The sequence below is a fragment of the Phoenix dactylifera genome, chromosome 5 (assembly GCF_009389715.1).
Source record: "Phoenix dactylifera cultivar Barhee BC4 chromosome 5, palm_55x_up_171113_PBpolish2nd_filt_p, whole genome shotgun sequence".
NCBI lineage: Eukaryota > Viridiplantae > Streptophyta > Magnoliopsida > Arecales > Arecaceae > Phoenix > Phoenix dactylifera.
In genome coordinates, this window is record NC_052396.1 from 15,469,732 (window position 1) to 15,493,029 (window position 23,298).

At 36.0% G+C, this 23,298-nt stretch overlaps 1 protein-coding gene across 2 annotated transcripts in view; it reads left to right on the forward strand.

Moving 5' to 3' along the window:
* Positions 1 to 1,857: 1,857 nt before the first annotated feature.
* The window catches only part of LOC113461497, a 43,948-nt gene continuing 22,507 nt past the window's right edge, over positions 1,858 to 23,298 (forward strand). For both annotated transcript variants that reach the window (XM_039126876.1, XM_039126877.1), the window contains exons 1-9: positions 1,858 to 1,970; positions 4,963 to 5,012; positions 6,713 to 6,776; positions 7,102 to 7,210; positions 10,229 to 10,345; positions 10,774 to 10,791; positions 11,390 to 11,637; positions 11,703 to 11,756; positions 19,743 to 19,931. In XM_039126876.1, coding sequence (XP_038982804.1) covers positions 1,896 to 1,970; positions 4,963 to 5,012; positions 6,713 to 6,776; positions 7,102 to 7,210; positions 10,229 to 10,345; positions 10,774 to 10,791; positions 11,390 to 11,637; positions 11,703 to 11,756; positions 19,743 to 19,931 — 924 coding nt within the window. In that variant the 5' untranslated portion in view covers positions 1,858 to 1,895. The remainder of the gene's footprint in view (positions 1,971 to 4,962; positions 5,013 to 6,712; positions 6,777 to 7,101; positions 7,211 to 10,228; positions 10,346 to 10,773; positions 10,792 to 11,389; positions 11,638 to 11,702; positions 11,757 to 19,742; positions 19,932 to 23,298) is intronic.

Sequence of the window (23,298 nt, forward strand, 5' to 3'; positions counted from 1 at the left end):
GCCGTGATCTGATTCGTCAGCTCATCATTCATATGTCAACCTAGACATTCTTAGAAATTCTCCAAGCAGAACTATTTTGCGGAAGAGGCAACCTGGTTCATTCACCTAGGTGCACATGTGGCTTCAGCAAGTTCATCATGTGTTAAGTAGCTTTGGCTCATTCTTGGGTTATTATGCCATATCAGTAGTTTGTTATGTACGATCTTGAGTTTGATGGGATACAATTCATTGAAGATGTAGGATTCCGGCTATAACAAAATCTAAAATGTCATCTATAGAAGGTGAATGCTCCACTACTCTCTAATATAGACATTATTATCTTTTTTTTTATTATCTTTGTGTGTGTGTATATATATATATCATGGAGACTAAGCTTGTACAGCTTTCTCCATTCGATATATAGATGCTAGTATTAATATGCTCGACAATGATTAAATTAAAGCTCATTACTTAATATGTAATAAAAATTTGACCATTGAAGGCTTCTATTTATTATAAGTTATTGTGGCAATAAATGACCAATATAATGTACCGTGATCTGATTCGTCAGCTCATCATTCATATGTCAACCTAGACATTCTTAGAAATTCACCGAGCAGAACTATTTTGCGGAAGAGGCAACCTGGTTCATTCACCTAGGTGCACATGTGGCTTCAGCAAGTTCATCATGTGTTAAGTAGCTTTGGCTCATTCTTGGGTTATTATGCTATATTAGTAGTTTGTTATGTACGATCTTGAGTTTGATGGGATACAATTCATTGAAGATGTAGGACTCCGGCTATAAAAAAATCTAAAATGTCATCCATAGAAGGTGAATGCTCCACTACTCTCTAATATAGACATTATTATCTTTTTTTTATTCTTCCTTGCTTTTCACCAAGACTACTGAAACCTTGTATTTGTTATCATATATTATATAGTTATATTATATTTCGTAAAATTGTACCATGCATTTCGTGTAGGGTCGATCTTAATAATGCTAGTATTAATGTTGGTAGTTTTTATATGGAGACACTTATAGAGAGTTTAGAGGTAGGGATTAATAGTGTCAGTTTTAATAATAATTGTTTCAGCTCGGTCATGATTAAAATTATTTTCTCAATCTACAATAGAAGTTTTGCTAAAAAAAATATTTTAAAGTATTTAAAACAACTAAAAATTGAAGGATAAAAAAAAATTAATTAAAACTCCAATACAAACTCCTTCATAATATTTTGAGTTTTAGAGTTGAAAAGATAAACTCCGGCTCCCATCTTATGCTGTTGCACGTCGCTGCATGGAGTGCTATACTTATTGCATCACGATAATAATTTTAAACATAAAGCATCGATAATTGAAAAATATGTGACAAATTCACGACCATCCATATCGTGTTTTTTTCACTCAAATAGTCCACACACGTGATAGCACGGGACAGCACAAGGAACACATCGGTCAACCTACTGATAGACGAATGGCGTGCACTTTCGAAATTCCAAATTGATTGTATCCGAGTAGTATGAATTGCCCGTTTTAGCAAAAAAAAAAAAAAAAAATTCAAATTAATTGTACCGTCCATTCTGAGAAAGTGCAGGGGGCATTTTGCAGGGTTTAAGTCACCGGACAGTGACGGGATTCATGACCAACATGCCGACGTCGACCCGTTCGCCAATGAGATTGAATCTCCTAAAATGCCCAAAATGCCCTCACATCGCCGACATTCCATCGGGGGCCCTTGTAAGGGCATTTTGGTCCTATGGCGACCGATTTAAATCCCGGTTATCTCGTCAGGTGACGTCACCGTGGGCTGCCCTTTAAATAACGGCTTCCCTCACTCGGCTCAGCAGTTTTCTTTCCCCTCCCTCTTCCCCACCTCTCTCTCTCTCTCTCTCTCTCTCTCTCTCTCTCTTCCGGCGATGGAGCTCTCGGCGGGCGGAACTTTTGTTCTCCGGCGGTTGGGATTTCTCCTGGTGATCTCTTCTTTCCTTCAGGTGGTGAAGAACGAACTAGGGTTTTCTGATCTCTCTCCTCGCTCTCTCCTGGGAATCTCTGCTACGTAGTTTGATTTCTTTTTCGTTCTTCGAGTGGAAATTCTTGGAATTCTTGAGCTAGGGTTTTATTTTTTTTGGTTTTATGTTGTTAGATCGAGCAGTTTTAGATGATTCGAAGTTCTTGATTCAGGGTTCGTTAAATTGGGGGGATTTTCCATGGGATTAACAGTTTTTCCTTCCCCCCCCACCCCACCCCCCTGCCTGAAATTTTGAGTTCTTTAATAATGGTTTTGGATTATAAGGTCTTCATATTTGAAGCATTGATGGGTTGGCAGTGGGTTGGCAGTAAGAAAAAAGAATGCAAGAAAGGTGATGGTTAAGGGACGGTAGAGGCAAGTTTGTTCTTCGAGTTCTTTTGCTCTAGCTGTCTATTTTGTTAATTACTTTGGTATATCATCTGTTACTTTTTTGGTTTTATGTTGCTCGATCGAGTAGTTTTAGATGATCGGAAGTTCTTGATTCAAGGTTCGTTAAATTGGGGGGATTTTCCATGGGATTAACAGTTTTTCCTTTCCCCCCCACCCCACCCCCCCTGCCTGAAATTTTGAGTTCTTTAATAATGGTTTTGGAGTATAAGGTCTTCATATTTGAAGCATTGATGGGTTGGCAGTAAGAAAAAAGAATGCAAGAAAGGTGATGGTTAAGGGACGGTAGAGGCAAGTTTGTTCTTCGAGTTCTTTTGCTCTAGCTGTCTATTTTGTTAATTACTTTGGTATATCATCTGTTATTTTTTTGGTTTTATGTTGTTCGATCGAGTAGTTTTAGATGATAGGAAGTTCTTGATTCAAGGTTCGTTAAATTGGGGGGATTTTCCATGGGATTAACAGTTTTTCCTTCTCCCCCCCCTGCCTGCAATTTTGAGCTCTTTAATAATGGTTTTGGTGTATAAGGTCTTCATATTTGAAGCATCGATGGGTTGGCAGTAAGAAAAAAGAATGCAAGAAAGGTGATGGTTAAGGGACGGTAGAGGCAAGTTTGTTCTTCGAGTTATTTTGCTCTAGTTTTCTATTTGGTTAATTACTTTGGTATATCAGCTGTTATTTTTTTGGTTTTATGTTGTTCGATCGAGTAGTTTTAGATGATAGGAAGTTCTTGATTCAAGGTTCGTTAAATTGGGGGGGATTTTCCATGGGATTAACAGTTTTTCCTTTCCCCCCCACCCCACCCCCCTGCCTGAAATTTTGAGTTCTTTAATAATGGTTTTGGAGTATAAGGTCTTCATATTTGAAGAATTGATGGGTTGGCAGTAAGAAAAAAGAATGCAAGAAAGGTGATGGTTAAGGGACGGGTAGAGGCAAGTTTGTTTTTCGAGTTCTTTTGCTCTAGCTGTCTATTTTGTTAATTACTTCGGTATACCATCTGTTATTTTTTTGGTTTTATGTTGTTCGATCGAGTAGTTTTAGATGATAGGAAGTTCTTAATTCAAGGTTCGTTAAATTGGGGGGATTTTCCATGGGATTAAGAGTTCTTCCTTTCCTCCCTCCGGCGCCCGAAGAAAGAATGCAAGAAAGGTGATGGTTAAGGGACGGTAGAGGCAAGTTTGTTCTTGGAGTTCTTTTGCTCTAGCTGTCTATTTTGTTAATTACTTTGGTATATCATCTGTTTGTAATAACAATTTGACTTAACTGATGTAAAATCTGGGTACTCTTGATGTCTTTAAGGAGTTTTGAGTTGAGGATTCTGAGTTCTTGGACAGTAACTTTTGGTATATTAAGCACTGACAGCATTGACTGGTTGGTGAGAAAAGATAGAATGGAAGAAAGCAATGATTAAGAGAATGTTGGGGAAAGTTTGTTGTTGGAATTCTTTTTCAAATTTCTCTTTCATTCTTGATTTGAGTAGTGCTAGCTATTAATATTATGATTTTCACTTAACCACCGATACATTTGGATAACCTTCATGTGTTTGAGCAGTTTCCTCTTTGGGATTTTCAGCTTTTTAACAATATTTGGCATTTGAAGACTTCATACTTTTGACTGTTGTGAGAAAAGGCATAAGGGAAGAAAGCGGTGATTATGAGCTGCTATAAATGGAAAAAATTGTTATCTCTATGCTCTTTGGTAACTAACCAAATCTTATCATTTTGATAGCCAATTAATTTTTAGTAAAATAAAAAATTAAAATATTAATTTTATTTTGTATTACTTTTTTTACTGGCCTCTTCTTAGTAGCTGAGCAGAGTATGAAATATACTGCTTGCTAGAAGTTAGGAGATCAATGATTTTTGGCTCAGTTTTTCAGTGTTGCTGAGATAGAGAAGTATGGGACAGAGCTGAGCAACTTCTGTGAGCGTCATTGATGTTAGTTAACTTCTCTAATTCTTAGTTACAAGATGTTCTGCTATGAGATGTTCAACTTCAGGGTAATAAAAGTTGGCTTTTTTAGTTATTTTTTTTGCCGCATAAAGTCCTATTCCCACCTTCATGTGGAATTGATTATGTTAGGCAATCATTTTTTGATGGTTCAGTCTTGGAACAAACCTCATCTGTTTACTGTAGGAATTTATATATCAATGAACATAGTCCACAAGTCATGGCACCTTTATTAGATGGTTTGTTGTGACAAAAAAGTGTTGCCCATACAAACTGTTTAGTGCTGATATAAAGGTTGTTCAAGGTGGTAATATGTCGTTATTTATTCTCAAAATTAAAGGCTGCGACTCTATTTGGAAATGAAAATTCTGTGATCGATGCCTACTTTTAATTTGTCATCTTACCTTTGCTGATTTAAAATGGAGGAAGAGTCGTCCTGGGGGGAGGGGTGAGTTGGGTTGGGGTTAATTGATGTCCAGGTGCAACATCCGAGACAAATCTTACATAATGTTATCTCTCTGTAGTTTTCAGAAAATGTTTTTGCTTGTACATAATTTAAATTTGCTTTGAGCATTCTGTCAACTCTTTTTGAAGTTGCAATCTCGTATTTGAATGTGCAGATCACTCTTGTGCCTCCAACAGGTGCTCAGCAGTCCAATGCTACAACAGTGTAAGGGCATTCTCTTGACAGATCATGATTTATAATGTCCATTTGGGTAAACAAATTTTAAATGTAGGCCTTCAGCTATTGTTTCATTTGATAGGTCTGCTTCAGGTTACAAATTCTAATTTTTACATTATATCTGGCTACATATCTGGCATGAGCAAAATGTTCTTATGTTTCCATTGCTTGGTGTTAGTTGCGATATGCAATAGTTTCATTCTTTCTTTCTTTTTATTTTTTGTTGATGTTTAGACTTTACTTCTTAGCTAGAGAAAGAGTGGTGAATTATTTCTGAGCAGACAATGACTGATTCCATTGAACCAGGAACATCATTTCTCAAGAAACTAGTAAATCTATCCAATAGAATGCTGAAGGCTATACCAGCCTATAGAAGCACCCGAAAAACTAGTACGATTTTTTTGGCTAGTTCTGGTTCAGGAAGTCCTTTTTTTGTCTGCTTCTGCATCTGGTGCTTCCGACAAATAATTTTGAGTTCAGCATGTTTAGCATGACTAGTTAAATTTGAATGCCTGTTCCATAAAGGGATAAATTCAAGTGAAAGAAACATTTTATATAATGGAAATTTAAGTGAACTATTTTTTTTGTATTGCAAAGATATAACATTTATATATAATATACTTTTTCAACTTCAGTTTTTTGAGAAATCAGTAAACTTGGTAATTTTGAAGCTTTGCCTACTGAATTCAAATTTTTTCCTTCATCTTTTAGTACAACTCAGAAGCATAATTAATTTCCTCATATTTTTGAGATTAAGTGGATATTTAGTCAAAATGCATGTAGTTATTGAGCATTATATTTTGTTTAATATTATTTTTGAGAAATCTTTTGTACATAGTTGTTCATGTAGTCTTTATAAACTACAATAGCGGCCTTTTTGTAGTCCACAGCCTGTCAAGTGTCATGTATTTTTTTTTTAATCTTTCCCTTTTTTTTTACTCAATATTAAACGGAAAAACTGTTGAAAATATCTTACAGCCTATGTACTAAACTAGATAAAGAAATGCCCTCTATCTAGTATGATATTAAAGACCAAAATCTAACATAAAAAAGCATCTGATTAGCTTCCATCATATAGAAAAAGGTATTTTTAAAGTCAAGCTGATAGATTAGTTATCTGGCAGTGTAAGAAAATGTCCTTACTGCCATGTTTTTGAGTGAGCCAGAGGCCACAAAGCAAGACTTCTAATGCTCATTTGAGCTATCCAATGATTCTTATTATTCTAGATCCAAATTGAACATATAGGGATTTTCATTGATTGAAGGAGGGCAGGTTCTGCTGAAGTGACAGTGATCTAAGATTTCTTACATTTGACTGGCCAAAGATCATAGATTTGCCTTAGAAGCTTGACTAGTCCCACTTTTGTTGGTAGTCTTGTAATATCTGTTAGAAAAGAATCCCTCAAAGGTAGTAAACATCTAAACTTTTGTAACGAGGTATGAGATAAGTAAGACACAATGATGAAAAAAGAAAAAGATTTGATGCAGACATGGGGTGTCTGGCCACAATAACTAATAGTAATCATCATTCATTTACATAGGCACTTTTTAGCTCCTTTGTCACATCCAAAACTACAAGTTCCATTGCCTTTCTTGAATCTGATCGTTTATGATAATCACTGTCCATTTTCTTTCAGAAATTCAATATTCTATTTTTGCATTTGAAACATTTTATCATTTTCCTTCAGAAAGATATATGCAGAAGGGTATTGTTCCATGTATGGTATTTGTGGACGCCGCGGTGATGGAAAGGTTTTGAACTGTCCTTATAATGTCCCTTCTATCAAAGTACTTGGTAACACATTGTGGTTATCATTTTATATTTGTATGCAAGATTATAGTTATATTTGTGCTGCTAAGTTATCATTTTGACATGAATATCTGGAAAGGAAAACAAATTAACGGTCTTCTTTTTCTTTCTATAAAAAAAAGGTGGGTGGGCTGGTGTTACTGCATGTGTGTTCAACCTTTTCTTCCTAAATTATTAGGTCTTAATGTATCTGTAACCTTGAGTAGTATAAAGTTAAACTGTGATTGGACTCTTGATCTGTAAAATGTTTTCTTTTTTCCTTCTCAGCCAGATGAGTTGTTGTCCTTGAAGATCCAGAGTTTGTGTCCAACAATCACTGGCAATGTCTGCTGCACTGCAGATCAGTTTGACACATTACCGAGGGCAAGTCCAGCAAGTAAGATTTGTGGCTAAAGTGACATTGTTAACATTCACTAGCATGACCACTCCTTAAAAGGAGAACATTCACATTGTGCTATTTTAATTTCTTATTTTTTTTTATAGAACCCCCATGCTTGTTACTCTGCTTGTATCATGTCCTTAGATTTGTGGTCCCAGTCTCCTACACTAATAGTAGTACATTTATTTAGTATATCTATTTCTTCACACCTGGTTCTTCAGTGTAATGTCATCTTGTTATGGATCGTTATTTACTTCATTTTGAAACACAGAATGCTAATTGCCTTGACTGTTCTCATCATGCATAATCGTGCATGCTATGGATGTTGCCAGGATTGCTAAGACCTCTGACTTTCTAGTTATTATTCTTGCATTATTAAAAGTTTACAAGATGCAGACTTATAAAATAGTAAATGCTGGCTAGTTTACATTGTTACATAAACTAATCTTGTGTTTCTCTCAAGCTTACGAATTTATCATCTTTCTTTTGAAATTTATTATTGGATATTATTGACAAGTTGGGATGCCATTTAGCAAGTTGTAGAATCAATGAATGTTAGAGAACTAGAACTACTTAGGTCAAGGTATAGCATTCTTCAAATCATGTTCTGGTGGAATTGCATCTTATTTCAGGACATCAAACTGCTAAAATAGTAAAAACGTTAAGTCATAAAAGATCATAGGGTTTTTGCATATATTCCCTTCTAAATATGCAAAATTGCATGAATACCCTCGTCAAACTACTATTTGCATGTATATCCTTCTTTTTTTTTGCATATGTACCTGTATTATTTAACGTCGTTAAAAAATAGACGGTTTAAAATTAAAATGACTACAATAATCTTATGGGTAGATATGCAAAAAAAGTTATAAGGGTATATACGCAAATAGTAACTTTCATATTTAAAAGGGTATACATTCAAAAAATTCATTAAAAAATGTCAAAACTCAGCTGAAATTTTCTAAGTCTTTTATGATTCAGTTGGATTGATAAGTCAAAAAAATGTCGAGTCACATTGTTAATTTTTTTTTTAAGATCTTGGCTCAGTCAAGTTGGAATATTAGGTGGTCATTTTGGTAATTCTATTCTTCATTTGATTTTGATATAATTATAATTATTGAATTTATGACATCTATATATTCGTCATTATTTTTAAAAGATTGAAGCTATCAAATTTAAATTAATTATAGATGCTTAGATTAGTAAAATATTTTTTTAGTGATTTGTAAATGTTGAGTTGTTTGTTTTTGAGACGAGAATTTCGTAAAAGTAACATGATTTATTCTGTAAGAGTTGATATTAACATGATTTAATTTTATTTTGTTATCTTTTTTATTAACGATTATCTTTACTGGATTTTGATTATTTTTGATTAGATTTTTTTGAAGTGTATACCCTCCTAAATATGCGTAATTGCATGAATACCCTCGCAAAGTTGCTATTTGCATGTCTATCCATATGAAGTTTTCTTTTTGCATGTATACCCATAAGGGTATTTTAGTCATTTTAATTTAAATCATTTAATTTTTAACGGCGTTAGATAGTATAGGTACATATGTAAAAAAGAAAGTAAAAGAAGGGTATACATGAAAAATAAATAATTGATGAGGGTATACATGCAAATAGAAATTTTACGAGGGTATTCATACGTTTTTATATATTTTGGAGGGTATATATGCAGAAAACCCAAGATCATATGTATCACAAGGAAACATAATAGGTAGACAACAAGGAATGGAAAAAAAAAATGAACAACCTTTTTGTATATACACTTTGATTTTTTTTGGTGGGTTAGCTCAGCCCACGGCTACATTAAATTATCTCCAAATAAATCCTCCAATTACATATTTTGGTACTGATTCTAAGAAGCAGAGTTCGTGAAATCGTCCTGAATCGGACGGTTCCGGTAGCTTCGAGCCGTACCGGCGACTCACCGGTATAGTTCCGGCAACGAAAACGAAAATCGTTGCCGGTACCGAAGAAGGAGAAGAAAAGAGAGTGCGAGCGGGGGAGGGAGGGAGATGGAGAGGGTGGGAGGCGGGCAGACGCTGGCAGAGGCCGGCGGAGGGTGGCGGGAACGAAATAGGGGAACCGACCGTTGCCTCCACTGGCCCTTCACCGGCCTCCTCCATCATCCGCCTGCCTCGTCTCTCCCTCTGACACGGCATGACGCGGTCCCGTACCGCCTAGTGCCATCGGAGAACTAGTACGGTGCTCAGTATCTGTTCCGCTGACCTTGGTAAGAACACAATTACATCTACCGAAGTTCAAAGACCAACCGGCTGGAGTATTGCCTTCGTGTATTATAGTTTTATATTTGTTCTCTTAAAGTCTATTAGTTTAGCAATGACAACATATATCTGAAATGAGAAGTCAATTTCTCAATGTTGAATATTGTCTGCTAGCATACTTCCCGGTCCTCTTCAATTGATATATTCTTCTTCCCTTGTTTGATCAGTTGGTGTGATTTCTTTGAGTTGTCTATGCTTTGCAGTATGTATTTGTATTCAGAGTTCTTAAATACAAAAAAAGGCAGATATAAGCATTGTGTTAAAATATTTGAACTATGGATGATAACCAAATAAGTTTTGCAGGTAAGAATAAATCACAATTGGTGCACATTCTACCTCTCCTTCTGTCTTTATTGTTATAGAAAAAAGTGGATTTATTTGAAGTCATAGCTTCATTCAAAATAATCAGTTCTGATATTGACAGAAACATGCTTGAACTGAATTTTTATCAAAATTGGTGTCATGTTCCAGTTTGGTAGGATAAGAATTTGACTTCTCAGAGGATAAATATTGTTGGGTTGATTTTAGTCCATCACCTAGGATTATCCGCAACCTTTCGGTTTGAACTAATTTGGGGTTACTGCTTAATTGCAAGTTCCGTCCATTGCTTATATTACTTATATAGTTGTCTTTTGTTGTTTTTGAATACTTTGATCCTCTTTTTTCTGTTTGCTGTTATTTTTTGTGTAATACCCACTTATTTTTCATGTGATATCTTTTGCAGGCAATTCCTTTTCTTGTGGGATGCCCAGCATGCTTGAGGAACTTTTTAAATCTTTTCTGCGAGCTCTCTTGCTCTCCAAATCAAAGCCTCTTCATCATCGTGACTTCTGTGATGAAGGTCCTTTTTCTTTATACCCATAGTTTATTTGTAGACAAGGATTTAAGGTTATGGCTTCCTAGTAGATAAACTACTTAATAGTTAACATCTGATTGTTCTTTGTGATAATTTATTGTTCCAGTTCATGATGTTAAAGATTGGGTTCGCACTGTTTTTCCTCCCCTCACCCACTTCTTTTTGAAGTGAATGGCATTTATATATGGAATAAATATTGGATTATGATTAAATTATAAATAACTGCCTACGATGTACAGTCATATATATACTTTTAAATTGCATTCTTATGTAGTTGCAGGTCAATGACAGTTTGACCGTTGATGGCATAGATTTTTATGTAACTAGTCAGTATGTAGAGGAGTTATTTAATTCATGCAAGGATGTGAAATTTGAGACTATGAACACTTGTGCAATGGATTCTGTTGGTGCAGGTGCTCAAAATTACAAAGGTGAGAAGTGCCAAGGTTTTATGTCTAACTCATGCATGGTTGCAAGTGGGACCTAAAGTTCATCTATCTTTGTAATTGCCTTGTCTATCATGCCGAATGAACTAAGCAGAGTAAGAGAAGAAAAAGTATGGATGCCCTTTGGCCTAGGGATATTTTTCATATGACAGCGACATAATTTAATGAGGGAAATAAATTTTTTAACTTTTGAACATGTTGGTTTAAATTGTCTATCAATTATTGCTAATGCTTACATAACGTAAAAATGATCATATTACTGTTCTCATTGTTGAGTTGAACCAGTAAGTTGTTGAAGATTTCCCTTGTACCTATTCTCTTCGGATGTTCTCTCTTGGTCCTGCATTATTTTATTGTATCAGCATGTGCTATTTACGGTGCTGTGTTATAACTTTGATCTCAAGTCATGCCATCATTGCATTGGTATCTTGATTTATGCCCTTACATTTAGCTGGATAAACAATTTCTAAACCTGGGAAGTTGTTATCTTCACTAGCTTCTTTGTTATGTTCAACTGGCGGAATTGTCAATCTTGCTTCTATTTATGGTTGGTTTAACCTTATGCTTCTGATTGCTTTTCCAGAGTGGCTTGCATTTATTGGTCATCAAGCAAATCCCAATGAACCTTGTTCACCATATGCAATAGCCTTTCGAACAAATCTTAATGATTCAGTCAGGATGAAGCCTATGAATGTTACAGTTTATTCATGTGGTGACCCTTCTCTTGGCTGTTCATGTGGTGATTGTCCTTCATCTTCTGTATGCTTTGATTCTGCTTCACCTGCTCCTCATGAGAAACCAGCCTGTGCTATTAGAATTGGTTCTTTGAAGGTATAACTTATCTTTCCTCTGTTGCTTTTTGATGTGATAAAATCTGATGACATTTGTTTCCTTAGGTCATTGGGATAATGTGGAACTATCATTCTGTGCAAAGGATAATAGGCAAAGTAGTAAGGTACACCGTCTCAGTACCGGGCCTCCTACTGTGCCACACTATTGCTGTATCAGTATGTTACGATACGTAGATGGTTCAACATATGGAGTGTCGGTACGCTCCCATACTATGTATTGGTACCGAACTGGTATTGTATGGTATGATGCTCCATATCATCCGGTTCGGTACGTTATGGCGAATCTTGCAAAGTAGTATATACATGCATATCGTGAACTGAAATAATGCATATCGTGAATTGAAATAATGCATGGATTAATTAATCTTATTATCATTTTTCTTCTTGTAAAAATGGAAGACCTTTTGAAATATAGCGGGATCTTATTATTAGGGAAGGAAATTGGTCCCATTTGTATACCCCATCCCCCACCTTGGCGCCCCCCCCCCAACCAATAAAAAAAGGGCGTTGGGGGGGGGGGGGGGGGCTCACCTTGGTTGCACTTGTTATCCAAGTTTTGTATATGATGACATCTGTTTCTTTAAGTCACTGGGATAATGTAGAACTATCATTTTGTGCATAGTATAATAGGCAAAGTAGCAAGATATACCGTCTCAGTACCGAGCCTCCTACCATGCCACATTATTGTTGTCGGTATGTTACGGTATGGGGATGGTTCAGCGTACGGAGTGTCGGTATGCCTCCGTATTATGTATTGACACCGAACAGGTACTGTATGGTATGTCCTGTATCGTCCGGTTCGGCACGGTACGGCAAACCTTGCAAAGTAGTGTATACATGCATATCGTGAATTACAATAATGCATGGATTAATTAATCTTATTATCATCTTTCTTGTAAAAAGGGAAGACCTTTTGAAATATAGCGAGATCTTATTAGTAAGGAAGGAAATTGGTTCTATTTGTATTCCCCATCCCTCCCGTTGGCGCCCCCTCCCCCCCCCCCCCCTCCCCCCACCCCAAAAAAAAAGGGGGCCCTCACCTTGGTTGCACTTCTTATCCAAGTTTTGTATTGATCTCAATACCTTTCTACCTCTTTATCTTTGCCTCAATTGTGATCTTGATCCTTCAATTAATCTTGATTTCTGAATCTTGCTCTAGATATATTACAATCCTCATGCAATACATGGGAATGGACTAGAATCCCTAAGAACAGCCACACATGGAGCCTTTGTCCTAAGTGTCAATATTACATGGTGCAGACATGAGAATCATATTTAGATGTATAGTCAAGTGTCTGACTCAGTAAGAGGAAAGAAAAAAAGAAGATATGTGAATGCTTAAGATTGATGTAGGATGGAAGGAGGAGAGGGAAGAAAAGGGAAGAACGGGAGGGAAGAAAAGGGAGGAAGAAGGAGAAGAAGAATCAGAGGTAGGGCCAACTCAATATTCTCAAATCTCAATAATACAGAACTTGGGTTCTTAATTACATATTAGTGGGTATTTATAGACCCAAAATCCAAGTAAGAGTCCATGTAGAAATAAAATATTGAAGTCCTCAGAAAACTCTAGTCTTAATAAAAATAGAGTTCCCAATAAAAATAAAATTCTCTTCTTTTCAAATAAAATAAAATTAGCCTAAATAAAATAGAATTTTTCTAATTCCTATATTTACGCCTAATAGTGGTGTGCCTAGATCTCTTATAGAATGATCCGTCAAAGATACTATATTAACAGAATTATTTTTATTTATACCTTTACCTATTGTTTGTTTAAACATGAATGTCTTTCAGCATATTTGTTTCTTGTCCAAACTTCCCAGTTGACCTAAGGGTATAAGAAAAATAACATTTTTCCAAAGTTGATTCAACACTTACATCCTCGACCAATTTCTAGTGTCAAATTGGAGAGTGAAAACTCATTGTTGGAAGAGTCCAACTGTTGACCAATCGCTGAAAGCTGCAACGAAGGAACTTCATTAGTATCCAAGTTTCTGACATATATCCAATTCATTGTGAAGCTGGATGTGTGTGTCTATGTAAGATGTCAAATCACAACCTCAACCATGACTAGATCTTATCATAATGTTGACCTTCTTGTCTAGGATCATACCTTGTTTCGTGAACATGAGGTAATATTTTTTGGCCCAATCTTTTTTTGTAGCTCTTAGTGCAACAAATTCCTTACTAAAGACTTAGATCCACTTCTTCATGAAACTTAAAGAAAAAGTTAATCTTCCAAATCACTTACTTTGGATGTCCAAAAATACATGTCTTGATTTTCTATTTCAACAATCTCAATAACTGTAGGTTGATTTATTTCAATTCTTATCTTATTATAGACCGAGTCAAATCCTAGTCTCATTTCTATTGCAGGTTGATTTATCACTTATGCTTTAAGTCATAACTTAAACATTCATTCCAATATACCAGTTATATCCCCAATTCATTTGTTAACTAAGATCCAAATCTAGTGCTACTTCAAAGCTAACTTTGTTTCTTGATCGAACCGGGATCCGTATCGGTCAAGGATCGCCGAACCGGTACCGAGTGCTGTACCGGTCAGCTCCCGATACAGTTTGGTACCAGTTCAGACTGAACCGAACCGGTATTGAACTGGTTAGTGTCGGTTCACGCTTGACCGATACAGATCGGTATCGGTTTGGACCAAACCGGTACCGAACTAGTTGGTGCCGGTTCACGCACCGGCACCCTAATTTTTATTTTTGGAGTTCTCTCTTTTCGATCTTTTATGAATTTAAGTCTAATTTGATATTTTTTTGATGCTTTCTGATGTTTCTAGGATTCCAGTTTAAGCTAGATGATGCATCTTATTGCTTTAAAATGATATAAATCATAAAATGAACAACATAAAATATCTTCAAACCAAGATACAATCAAATTACATACTTTTAAAGTCCAACAGACATACATAATGATATTTAAAATCGAGTCGAGTGGCGATACCTCTCGTAGATATCCGAATCATCAGCATAATCAGAAAGCACATCAACCCATATCTCTGTCCAAGCGATATTGGAGTCTTATATGTTCATCTCATAAGGAATGCGTGTCGAGTTATAAGCACTTTCGGATCTCTCGCTAAAGCTCTAGCTCTGAGAGGTGTTCTTAGTTGATAATACGGCTGTAGAGGGGACCATCCGACTATGCCGGTAGCAAAATCCGACCTGTGGGATGCTCTGAGGTACGTAGGATAGTAGCCACCGAGTCTGAGTCGAACCGGACGGAACCGGCTAAAAATTACCGGTTTCGGCTGGAATTATTGAGGTTTCGACCCCTATGGGGTTGGAACTATTTTCCTATAACGAACAAACTCGGTATGGGACCGGGTTGGCTCGATTCGGCTTGAACCAAGCCGTACGGCCCGGTTTGATCCGGTTCGGCAATCCTTGGACTACCGATCGATCGGCGGGCCGGAACTGGCATACCAATTTTTTTAAATGTTTTCTAGTTTGATTAATTGGTAATTGATTTTTTCAACTTTTACAATGATTTTAAGTATAATTTGATATTTTATGATGTTGCTATGATCCTGGTATAACTTAATGATGCATTTTGTTGTTTTAAAGTAATACAAAATATAAAATAATTAGTAAAATATTGTATGTTACAAGAAGCAATATGAAATATTCTAAAATCAACTAGTGAGGTAAAAAATATAAAATAATATAATTAATTATATATATAAAATACAATAAACATACCGATATCTAAAATCTCATCGAGTGATGATGCCTCTCGTAGATATTCGGATCGTTAGCATAGTCAAGAGGCACCTTAGCCCATCCCTCTAACTAAGCTGCATTGTAGTTTTGTATGTTCATCCTATAAGGAACGTACTCTAGGTTATAAGCACTTTCGGTTCTCTCGCTGAAGTTTTAGCTTTGAGGTGTCCTCTGGCCGATAATACGACTGTAGAGGAGCTCATCCAAATATGTTGGTAGGAAAATCTGACTCGTAAAATGCTCTAGGCTGCGTAGGGTAGCATCTAGACGATGTCTCAAATACACCATATTTATATCCATATTTGTATGGGTTATAAGCTGCATGTGGCTACGGATAGCAGGATCCAATATACAACTCGGAAGTTGATACATCTATTTTTTTTGAATTTTATTTTATTTTTTTATTTTTCAATCCAAAAATTATTTAATTTTTAAAAATTATATATAATCCTACAATTAAAAATTTTTATGTGATCGTGTAGATCATCCATAGATTTACAACATACATAAAATTAAGCCAAAATCAAAAATTTTAGTATGATCTCTTCTTATTTTGCAAATTTTAAGATATATTTTGGTATTTAAAAAAAAGAGAAAATGAGATAGGAAAGAGGAAGCATACCTTATTTACGGTTGGATCCTTCTTCAATCATGCTGAATCAACGTGTCTTTCACCATGGGGAAGGGGGTTATTCGAATAGGTAGCTTCTCAGGCCTTCCTACCTTTAAACCAGAAGGAAGAGAGAGGGGAGGGGGGTTGGTTCAGAACCGGTCCGACTTGGTGCCAACCATTTGGTTCGCACCAGTTCCGCATAGAACTGGCTAGTTTGGATCGAGTCCGTGCGGTTCGCGACAGGTTCCGGCCGGTTCGCGATAGATTCCAAAAAAAAAAGGTGAACCGACCGGGTCCCCTACCGGGGCGGCTCGACCCGATTTGGCCCGGTTTGGCAAACCTTGTTCTTATTAAAGTTATAATTGAACTATTGGTATAAGTTTCAGTCTATACAATTCTAGATCTTATTTTTTATCATTCTTTGATTGACCAAATGTCTTTTCAAATTGCTTGAAAGTTTATACTAAAGATTCTTTTGCTATCATTTATTACATTATACGAATGTTCACTCAAATTGTGAATAATTGGATTTAGGAGCCAAGACAACCATATGATTTTAGGACATGAAAATACTAATAGTGTTATACATTTTTGATGCTGGAAACCTAACTCACGATATGATTTGGGCAAGGTCTGCCGAACTAGTATCGGGATCCGTACCGGTTGGCGGGCCGGTCATTACGGTACTAGTTCGGTACCATACCAATACGTGGTACCCAAAATTCTTTTTTTAAGTTTTTTAAATTTGATTAATTGGTAATCAACATCTATTTTTTTTAAGTTAATAAAGTTTGATTATTTTTCAACTTTTTCAATGATTTTAAGTATAATTTGATGTTTCTATGATCCGGTAGAACCTAAATGATGCATTTTGTTGTTTTAAAATTATACAAAATATAAAATAATTAATGAGATGTTGCATGCGACAAAAAGCATGACATTTTCCAAAATCAATTACTAAGGTAGAAAATATAAAATAATATAATCAATTATATATATTTAAATTACAATATACATACTGATATTTAAATTTTCGTCGAGTGGAGATGTCTCTCGTACATATCTGGATCATTAGCATAGTCAGGAGGTACATCAGCCCATCCCTCTAACCAAGCAGCATTGTAGTTTTTTTCTTTATGGTTCCATTCCTGCAGGTTTATTAGGTATATCAGTTTATCAATTATTTAAAAATAGCAAATTTTTGTTACGATTAAGATAATATTTTTTACCTTAGAAAATGCATTTAATTTATCTAATACATAGTGCTAATTTTTTATATTTATTTATAATAATTTTTAAATTAAAAAAATATGTTTAAATACCATAAATTCAGAAAAATATGTTTTTTACTTCAAAAAATACTTTTGAAATATATATTATGTACTATTTAATTTTTTATATATTTTTAATTATTTTTAATTAAAAAAATAACTTTTGAATCTAAATTTTTTAAAAATTAATTTGATCTCAGATCCATATAGAACCCTATTATGGATGCTACATATATTGTTCTAGGCCCATGGGTATGCATCAAAGGCTACTTATTTCTTAATTTTTCTTAAAATTTAGGCTTAGACTCCTATCTAAATGATCACATCAAAACTTAAATAAATGCACAACAAATTTAGCTAGAGAATAGTTTGCATGCCCCAAAATATGCTTCTGATTTTATATTTTTTTGAATTTTATTTTATTATTTACTATTTTATTTTAAAATAAAAAAAATATATTTTTAATTTTTAAAATTATGTGTAATTTAAAAATTAAAAATTTTTATGTGATTTTATAGATCATCTATAGATCTACAACATATCATAAAATTAGGCCAAAACCAAAAATTTTGGCATGATCTCTCCGTATTTTGCAAATTTCAAGGTATTTTTTGACGTCCAAGAAAATAAAAAAAATGAGATAGGGGAGAAGAAGCATATCTTATTTAGGGTTGGATCTTCTTTCAATGGTGTTGAATCAGCGTGTTTTTCACTATGGGGAAGGGGGTCTTTGAATAGTTTGGAAAGGCTTGAGAAACTTCGCGAATAGGGTTCGTTTAAAACAAAAGAAAGAGGGGAGGAAGGCAGGTTCGGAAACAGTTCTGGTTCGCACCGACGGAGTTGGCCGGCTCGGACTGAGTTTTTGCGGTTCACGATTGGTTCCAGCTTGTTCCGACTAGTTCCTATCAATTCGGGACCGGTCCGGGGTGTTCCTATCGGTTTGGGACCGGTTCCGGCTAGTTTGGAGCCCGCTTCGAAAAAAATAGGTGAATCAACTTGGTCCCCTACCGGTTCGGCCTGGTTCAACCAACCTTGGATTTGAGGTTCATATAGTTTACTATAAGATTCAATTTATCTTGATGTGTTAAGGTCAATATTTGTTTGCCCAGTTCGGCCTGGTTTGGCAAACCTTGGATTTGAGGATCATCCAATTTACAATAAGATTCAATTTATCCTGATGTGTTAAGGTCAATATTTGTTTTGATCTGAAAGTTACATGATGACCGACAACTTAGTTAATCTGTCTGCTTTGTTACCAGATCGGCTCTGGTGCTTCATGCTTACTCTGATGCTGATCTTCAGGTAATCTTGTTGATTGACATTCCACCATGAGCTTCTATATCATTTCTCTAGAGATTCTTATCTATTGGAAGAGCAAGAAGCTAGACATGGCATCTCCACTGTAGTGCTTAGGCAGTGTATTGTTCGCTAACTTATGCTGCTGTGTGGAGATGGTGATTTGTTTGCATCTCTTGCAAATGAGTGTTGCCTTAGCAATTCTTCTCTCTTATGTCGTTAGCTCCATTATTGCAATCCATACTGTGGATAATCTAGTTTTACATAAGTGGACAAAACATATTTAGGTTGATTGCTGCATTTTGCCACTAATTTTATCCTTGTACCTTTTACTCATCTCCTATGTTTTTCAAGAAGACCCATACTGCCATGCATTCCAAAGATTTTGTTAGCAAATCCTTGCTCATTGATCTGATGTTAATTTGAGCAGTAGAGTCAAAGATAATTTTATACCCAATTATGTATGCCATAAGTTATTTCTATTTCTATTGTCGTCAGAAACAATGCATAGGGGCTTGTTACCATTGTAATTGTGTATATAGATGAGAGTGAATTTGCCCCTAAATGTGAGTCCTGCAACATTGTGCAAGCATCTGACTATCTTTCCTCAAATTTTGGACGTGATTCAGTTACCACTGAATCTTACAGTTGATTTCAACAATTTAATGGATCTCTAACTAACAAGGATATAACTAGGTCTTTTGTCAACAATGATGCTACATGGATGATATATTGGTGCAGTCCAACGAGGAAACTAGTCAAGGGTAAATCCACCTCCCATTTTGAGCCTGAAACAGTAGAATTGTTATGCTGTCTACTTGAATGCCTTTATCTAAATAATATATAAATTTGATAGTTTTGGAGTGACAAGTCTACATTTTATTCAGTAACACTAACAAACGGTTGGGACAATTAACTTTACACAGTTGACATCTGAAACAATAGGTATTCTTGGGATTTTGTTTGTAAAACCATTTGTAAGTTTACATCTCTCTACCTCATTTTTTTCATATATAATAAATGTTAGCTTGTGGAGAGGGTGTGCCACGACGAAACAGATTTTTTTTTTTCCAGTAAAAATTCTGTAATTTGTGATTCATTTTAGGATTGTCTCATCTGTTGTCCTTTCTGATTTAACACATTTATCTTTTGTTGCTGGCAGGTCAAATGTTTGGATGTTTCATTAGCAATTTTGTATTTTCTCTTAGTTTCTGCTTTTTCAGTATGGTGTTGGTTACACAGAAAACAAGAAAGAACAGGTCCTTCTAGAACAAAAACTTTGGTGAATGTTATGGGTGAAAATGAGCTCCTTTCTGTTAATAAGCAGGAAATTTCTACTCAGGTTACTCAGGTGCATATTAATTTATATTGTAATTTTTTGTATGTTTTGCTCTCTTGATTAAGGTTCGCTGTCTCGCTTCCAGACCCCATACCATCCTATTATAGTGTTGGTTCGTACCAGTTTGGTTCGAGACTATGTACCATTTTGGTACCAATACAGTACGGTACCGATCAGTACGATGAACCTTGCTCTTTTTTATCCAACGATCATAGTGCTGTCATTGTTATCATTTTTTTCTCTTTTTTGCGTTTTAGACGGTATGCTATTTTGTACCTGGAAGTGTTATCAGCTTTTCTCCTTGCCCAGTAAAATATTCAGATTTCAAGTGATTGCGTTTTCCCTTTTTCGTCTTGTTGCATTTGTGCTTTAAAATCTTTCATTTATTTTTCTTAAGAATTTGTAAAATTGCTCGTTGACTAAAAATTTAATTCTTTATAATCGTAATGATAATATTGATAGCCTTATCTAGCTTGTTCTAATGTTTACTCTGCATTGCCTTCTTTAGTTTTTATCTTTTTTTTTTTTGGTTCTGCAACAAATTTATCTTATTAAATGTTGGAGTCAATGCCTCCAGAGTAACCAGACTTGACTTGGTTCCGTTCACGTCAAAATTTTAGACCTATACTAAACCCCTTGGCTAATAGGGTTGGGTTTGGTCAGGTTCTTGGAAATTTTTTTGTGACCCATCTGGTCATTCATATTGGGGCAAGTCATGCATGACCCAAACCCAACATATGGTATTCAGGTTCAGCTTCGATGCAAGATAAAAGAAGAGCACACTATTCATTCTATTTAGAAGGAAAATTAATAGTGATGGGATAACCAGTGGATAGAACTAAGAAAGGATGTTGGTGTGAAATGCTTCCACTAGTGTTGTTAACAAGGATGCAGTTCAAGCATAACTGAGCCATCAACCTATAAATAATATAGCCTCAATATCTAAACTCCAAAGTCCAAACCAAGACATGGCAACGGGATGTGATAGAAAGGTTAGGTATTTTAAAGTCCCAAGACATGGCAACATGATACATGATAGAAACGTTAGGTGTTTTGAAGTCATGGTTCTTTAGCTTGAGTGTAGGATTGGACCATGCCCGGTCAGGCTAGTTCATCCAATTTTTGACCTATTTTAAATATGGCTAGGATTAGAGAAAAGGAGCAACCCATAGCCAAACTGATAATTGAAAAAGCCATTTTTCAAATCTGATCAAAATATTGGGTTCAAGGTCCGCCGTACCGGTACCGGTCGGCGTACTAGTGGCGTACCGGTCCCGTACCGGTGGCGTACCGGTCCCGTACCGGTGGCGTACCGGTCCGAACCGGTGGCGTACCGGTCCGAACCGGTCTCGTACCGGTTCTTCAACAATAAACTACCGGTACCGGATTCCACGCTGATCCGGTACCGGTCCCAGGCCGGACCGGTACGTACTGGCCCGGACTGGTACGACAGACCATGATTGGGTTCAATCATGCCTAAGTGTGGACTAGGTTGGATCATAGGTTGTCCCGACCTGTTTGTGAAACTGAAACATTGTATTGTTTTTTTGAGGATCTTGATGTTAGAATTGACTCGCCACCCATTCATGTCGAACTATTAGGTGGATGTAAAATCCAAAGATATGGAAAACCTATGCGAACTACTATGCTAGGATGCTTCAATGTGTGAACCGCTTAAGTCACATGGAATGATTTGCATATGTTAACAAATGAAGAGGTAAAATAAAAGGAAAAATAACTCTTCGATCTCTTTCATCTTATGGGCACCATTTCCATTTCTCACCAGATCTTATATTTTCCTTCAACCATCACCACGGTGGTTGATGCTGGAGAAGTTTAATCTCCATCTCTTCTATACTCGTGTCTCGTGGTAGCCTGATGAGGAGGCCACACCTAGAGATCTTGTTGTAGCCATCATTTTATTGTGGTAAACGCTAGAGCATACCATGCCATGGAAAGGAGAACTTGGTGAAGATGAGGCACGACAAGAGGCATAACAGGCTCCATTGTAAGAAAAATTGAAGCAAGGTTGATGAGAGGGCGGCGGCGGCGGCGAGGCATTAGAGGCAATGGAGGCAATATTGGAATGGAGAGGCATCATAGAGAACGGTGGGTGGCCTCTGTAATCCGTAATTTTACAAGACAACAAGGTGTTGAAGGGGGCTAGGTTATTTTAAGTTAGAAACATGGTTTGACTGCTGATTAGTGTTCAACATGACTCAAGCGTCAAAATGGTTTGGATCGGGTTATTGGGTTCTGGTTATAATTCAAACGATGGAGACATTGGCATGTTCTCTTGTTATAATTAACATTCATATGTCAAAAGGGTTACCTGAATCAATGAGTTGGAATGGGAATTGGAGACTGGAAAATAAGGGACCATTCCTGTTTCATTTTATGCACACAAAATGTAGGACTGACGGGAAAAGAAAGGAATGGTAGCTCCCCATTTTGATATCTTAAGTTTGTTTTACTTACAATAGAAGTAATTGTACATTAATTTTTATTATACCTTGGACTACGGAATAGCACCAAATTAAAATGACAACCAATATAATGGTTTTGGATGCCTTCTATTATAAATTTCCATTTTGTTAGTTTCATATTAGTTTATTTGACATTCTATTGTTTTATTTGAGTTAATTATCCTTTTGGTCCTCCAAGTTTAGTTCGTGTTGCCCAAGGTGACAACCCAAGAGGGGGGGTGAATTGGGTTTTTCTGAATTTTTGGTGTTTTAAATGTTTTCTTAGTTAAGTGCGGTGGAAGCTTTCTTAAGTTACTTGTGTGAACTTATCCTAGAGCAAGAATCAAATATAAAGTAAGAATAAATACAAGAACAAGCACAACATAAACAAGACAATGTATAGTGGTTCGGTACACCTCAAGCACCTACGTCCACTCCCCAAGCCTTTTCTTGGGAATTCACTATAATCCCTCGGATTACAGTTGGATTGTTTTCCGGGATCACAATCCAAAACCTTTACAATTTGGTTTTTCGGGATCACCAACAACCTACACCATTGGTTTTACGGGCGCACCAACAAACCTATACCGTTGGTTTTAGGGGCTCACCAACAAACCTATACCGTTGGTTTTACGGGCTCACCAACAAACCTATATCGTTGGTTTTACGGGCTCACCAACAAAACTATAATATTGGTTTTGCGGGCTCACCAACAAACCTTACAACAAGAATAAAGAACAAGGATTTAAAGCTCCTAAATGAGCAAATAAAACAATTATAAGCTACAAAGAAGAGTTTGGAATATAGTTATCGCTTTAATAAGGCTCTTCTCTTCTTTGTCAAGATTGCTTCACTCTTCAAGGATTGGTGGAGCTCTTAATGTCTCTTGGAATCTGCTCAACCACTTTTTTTTG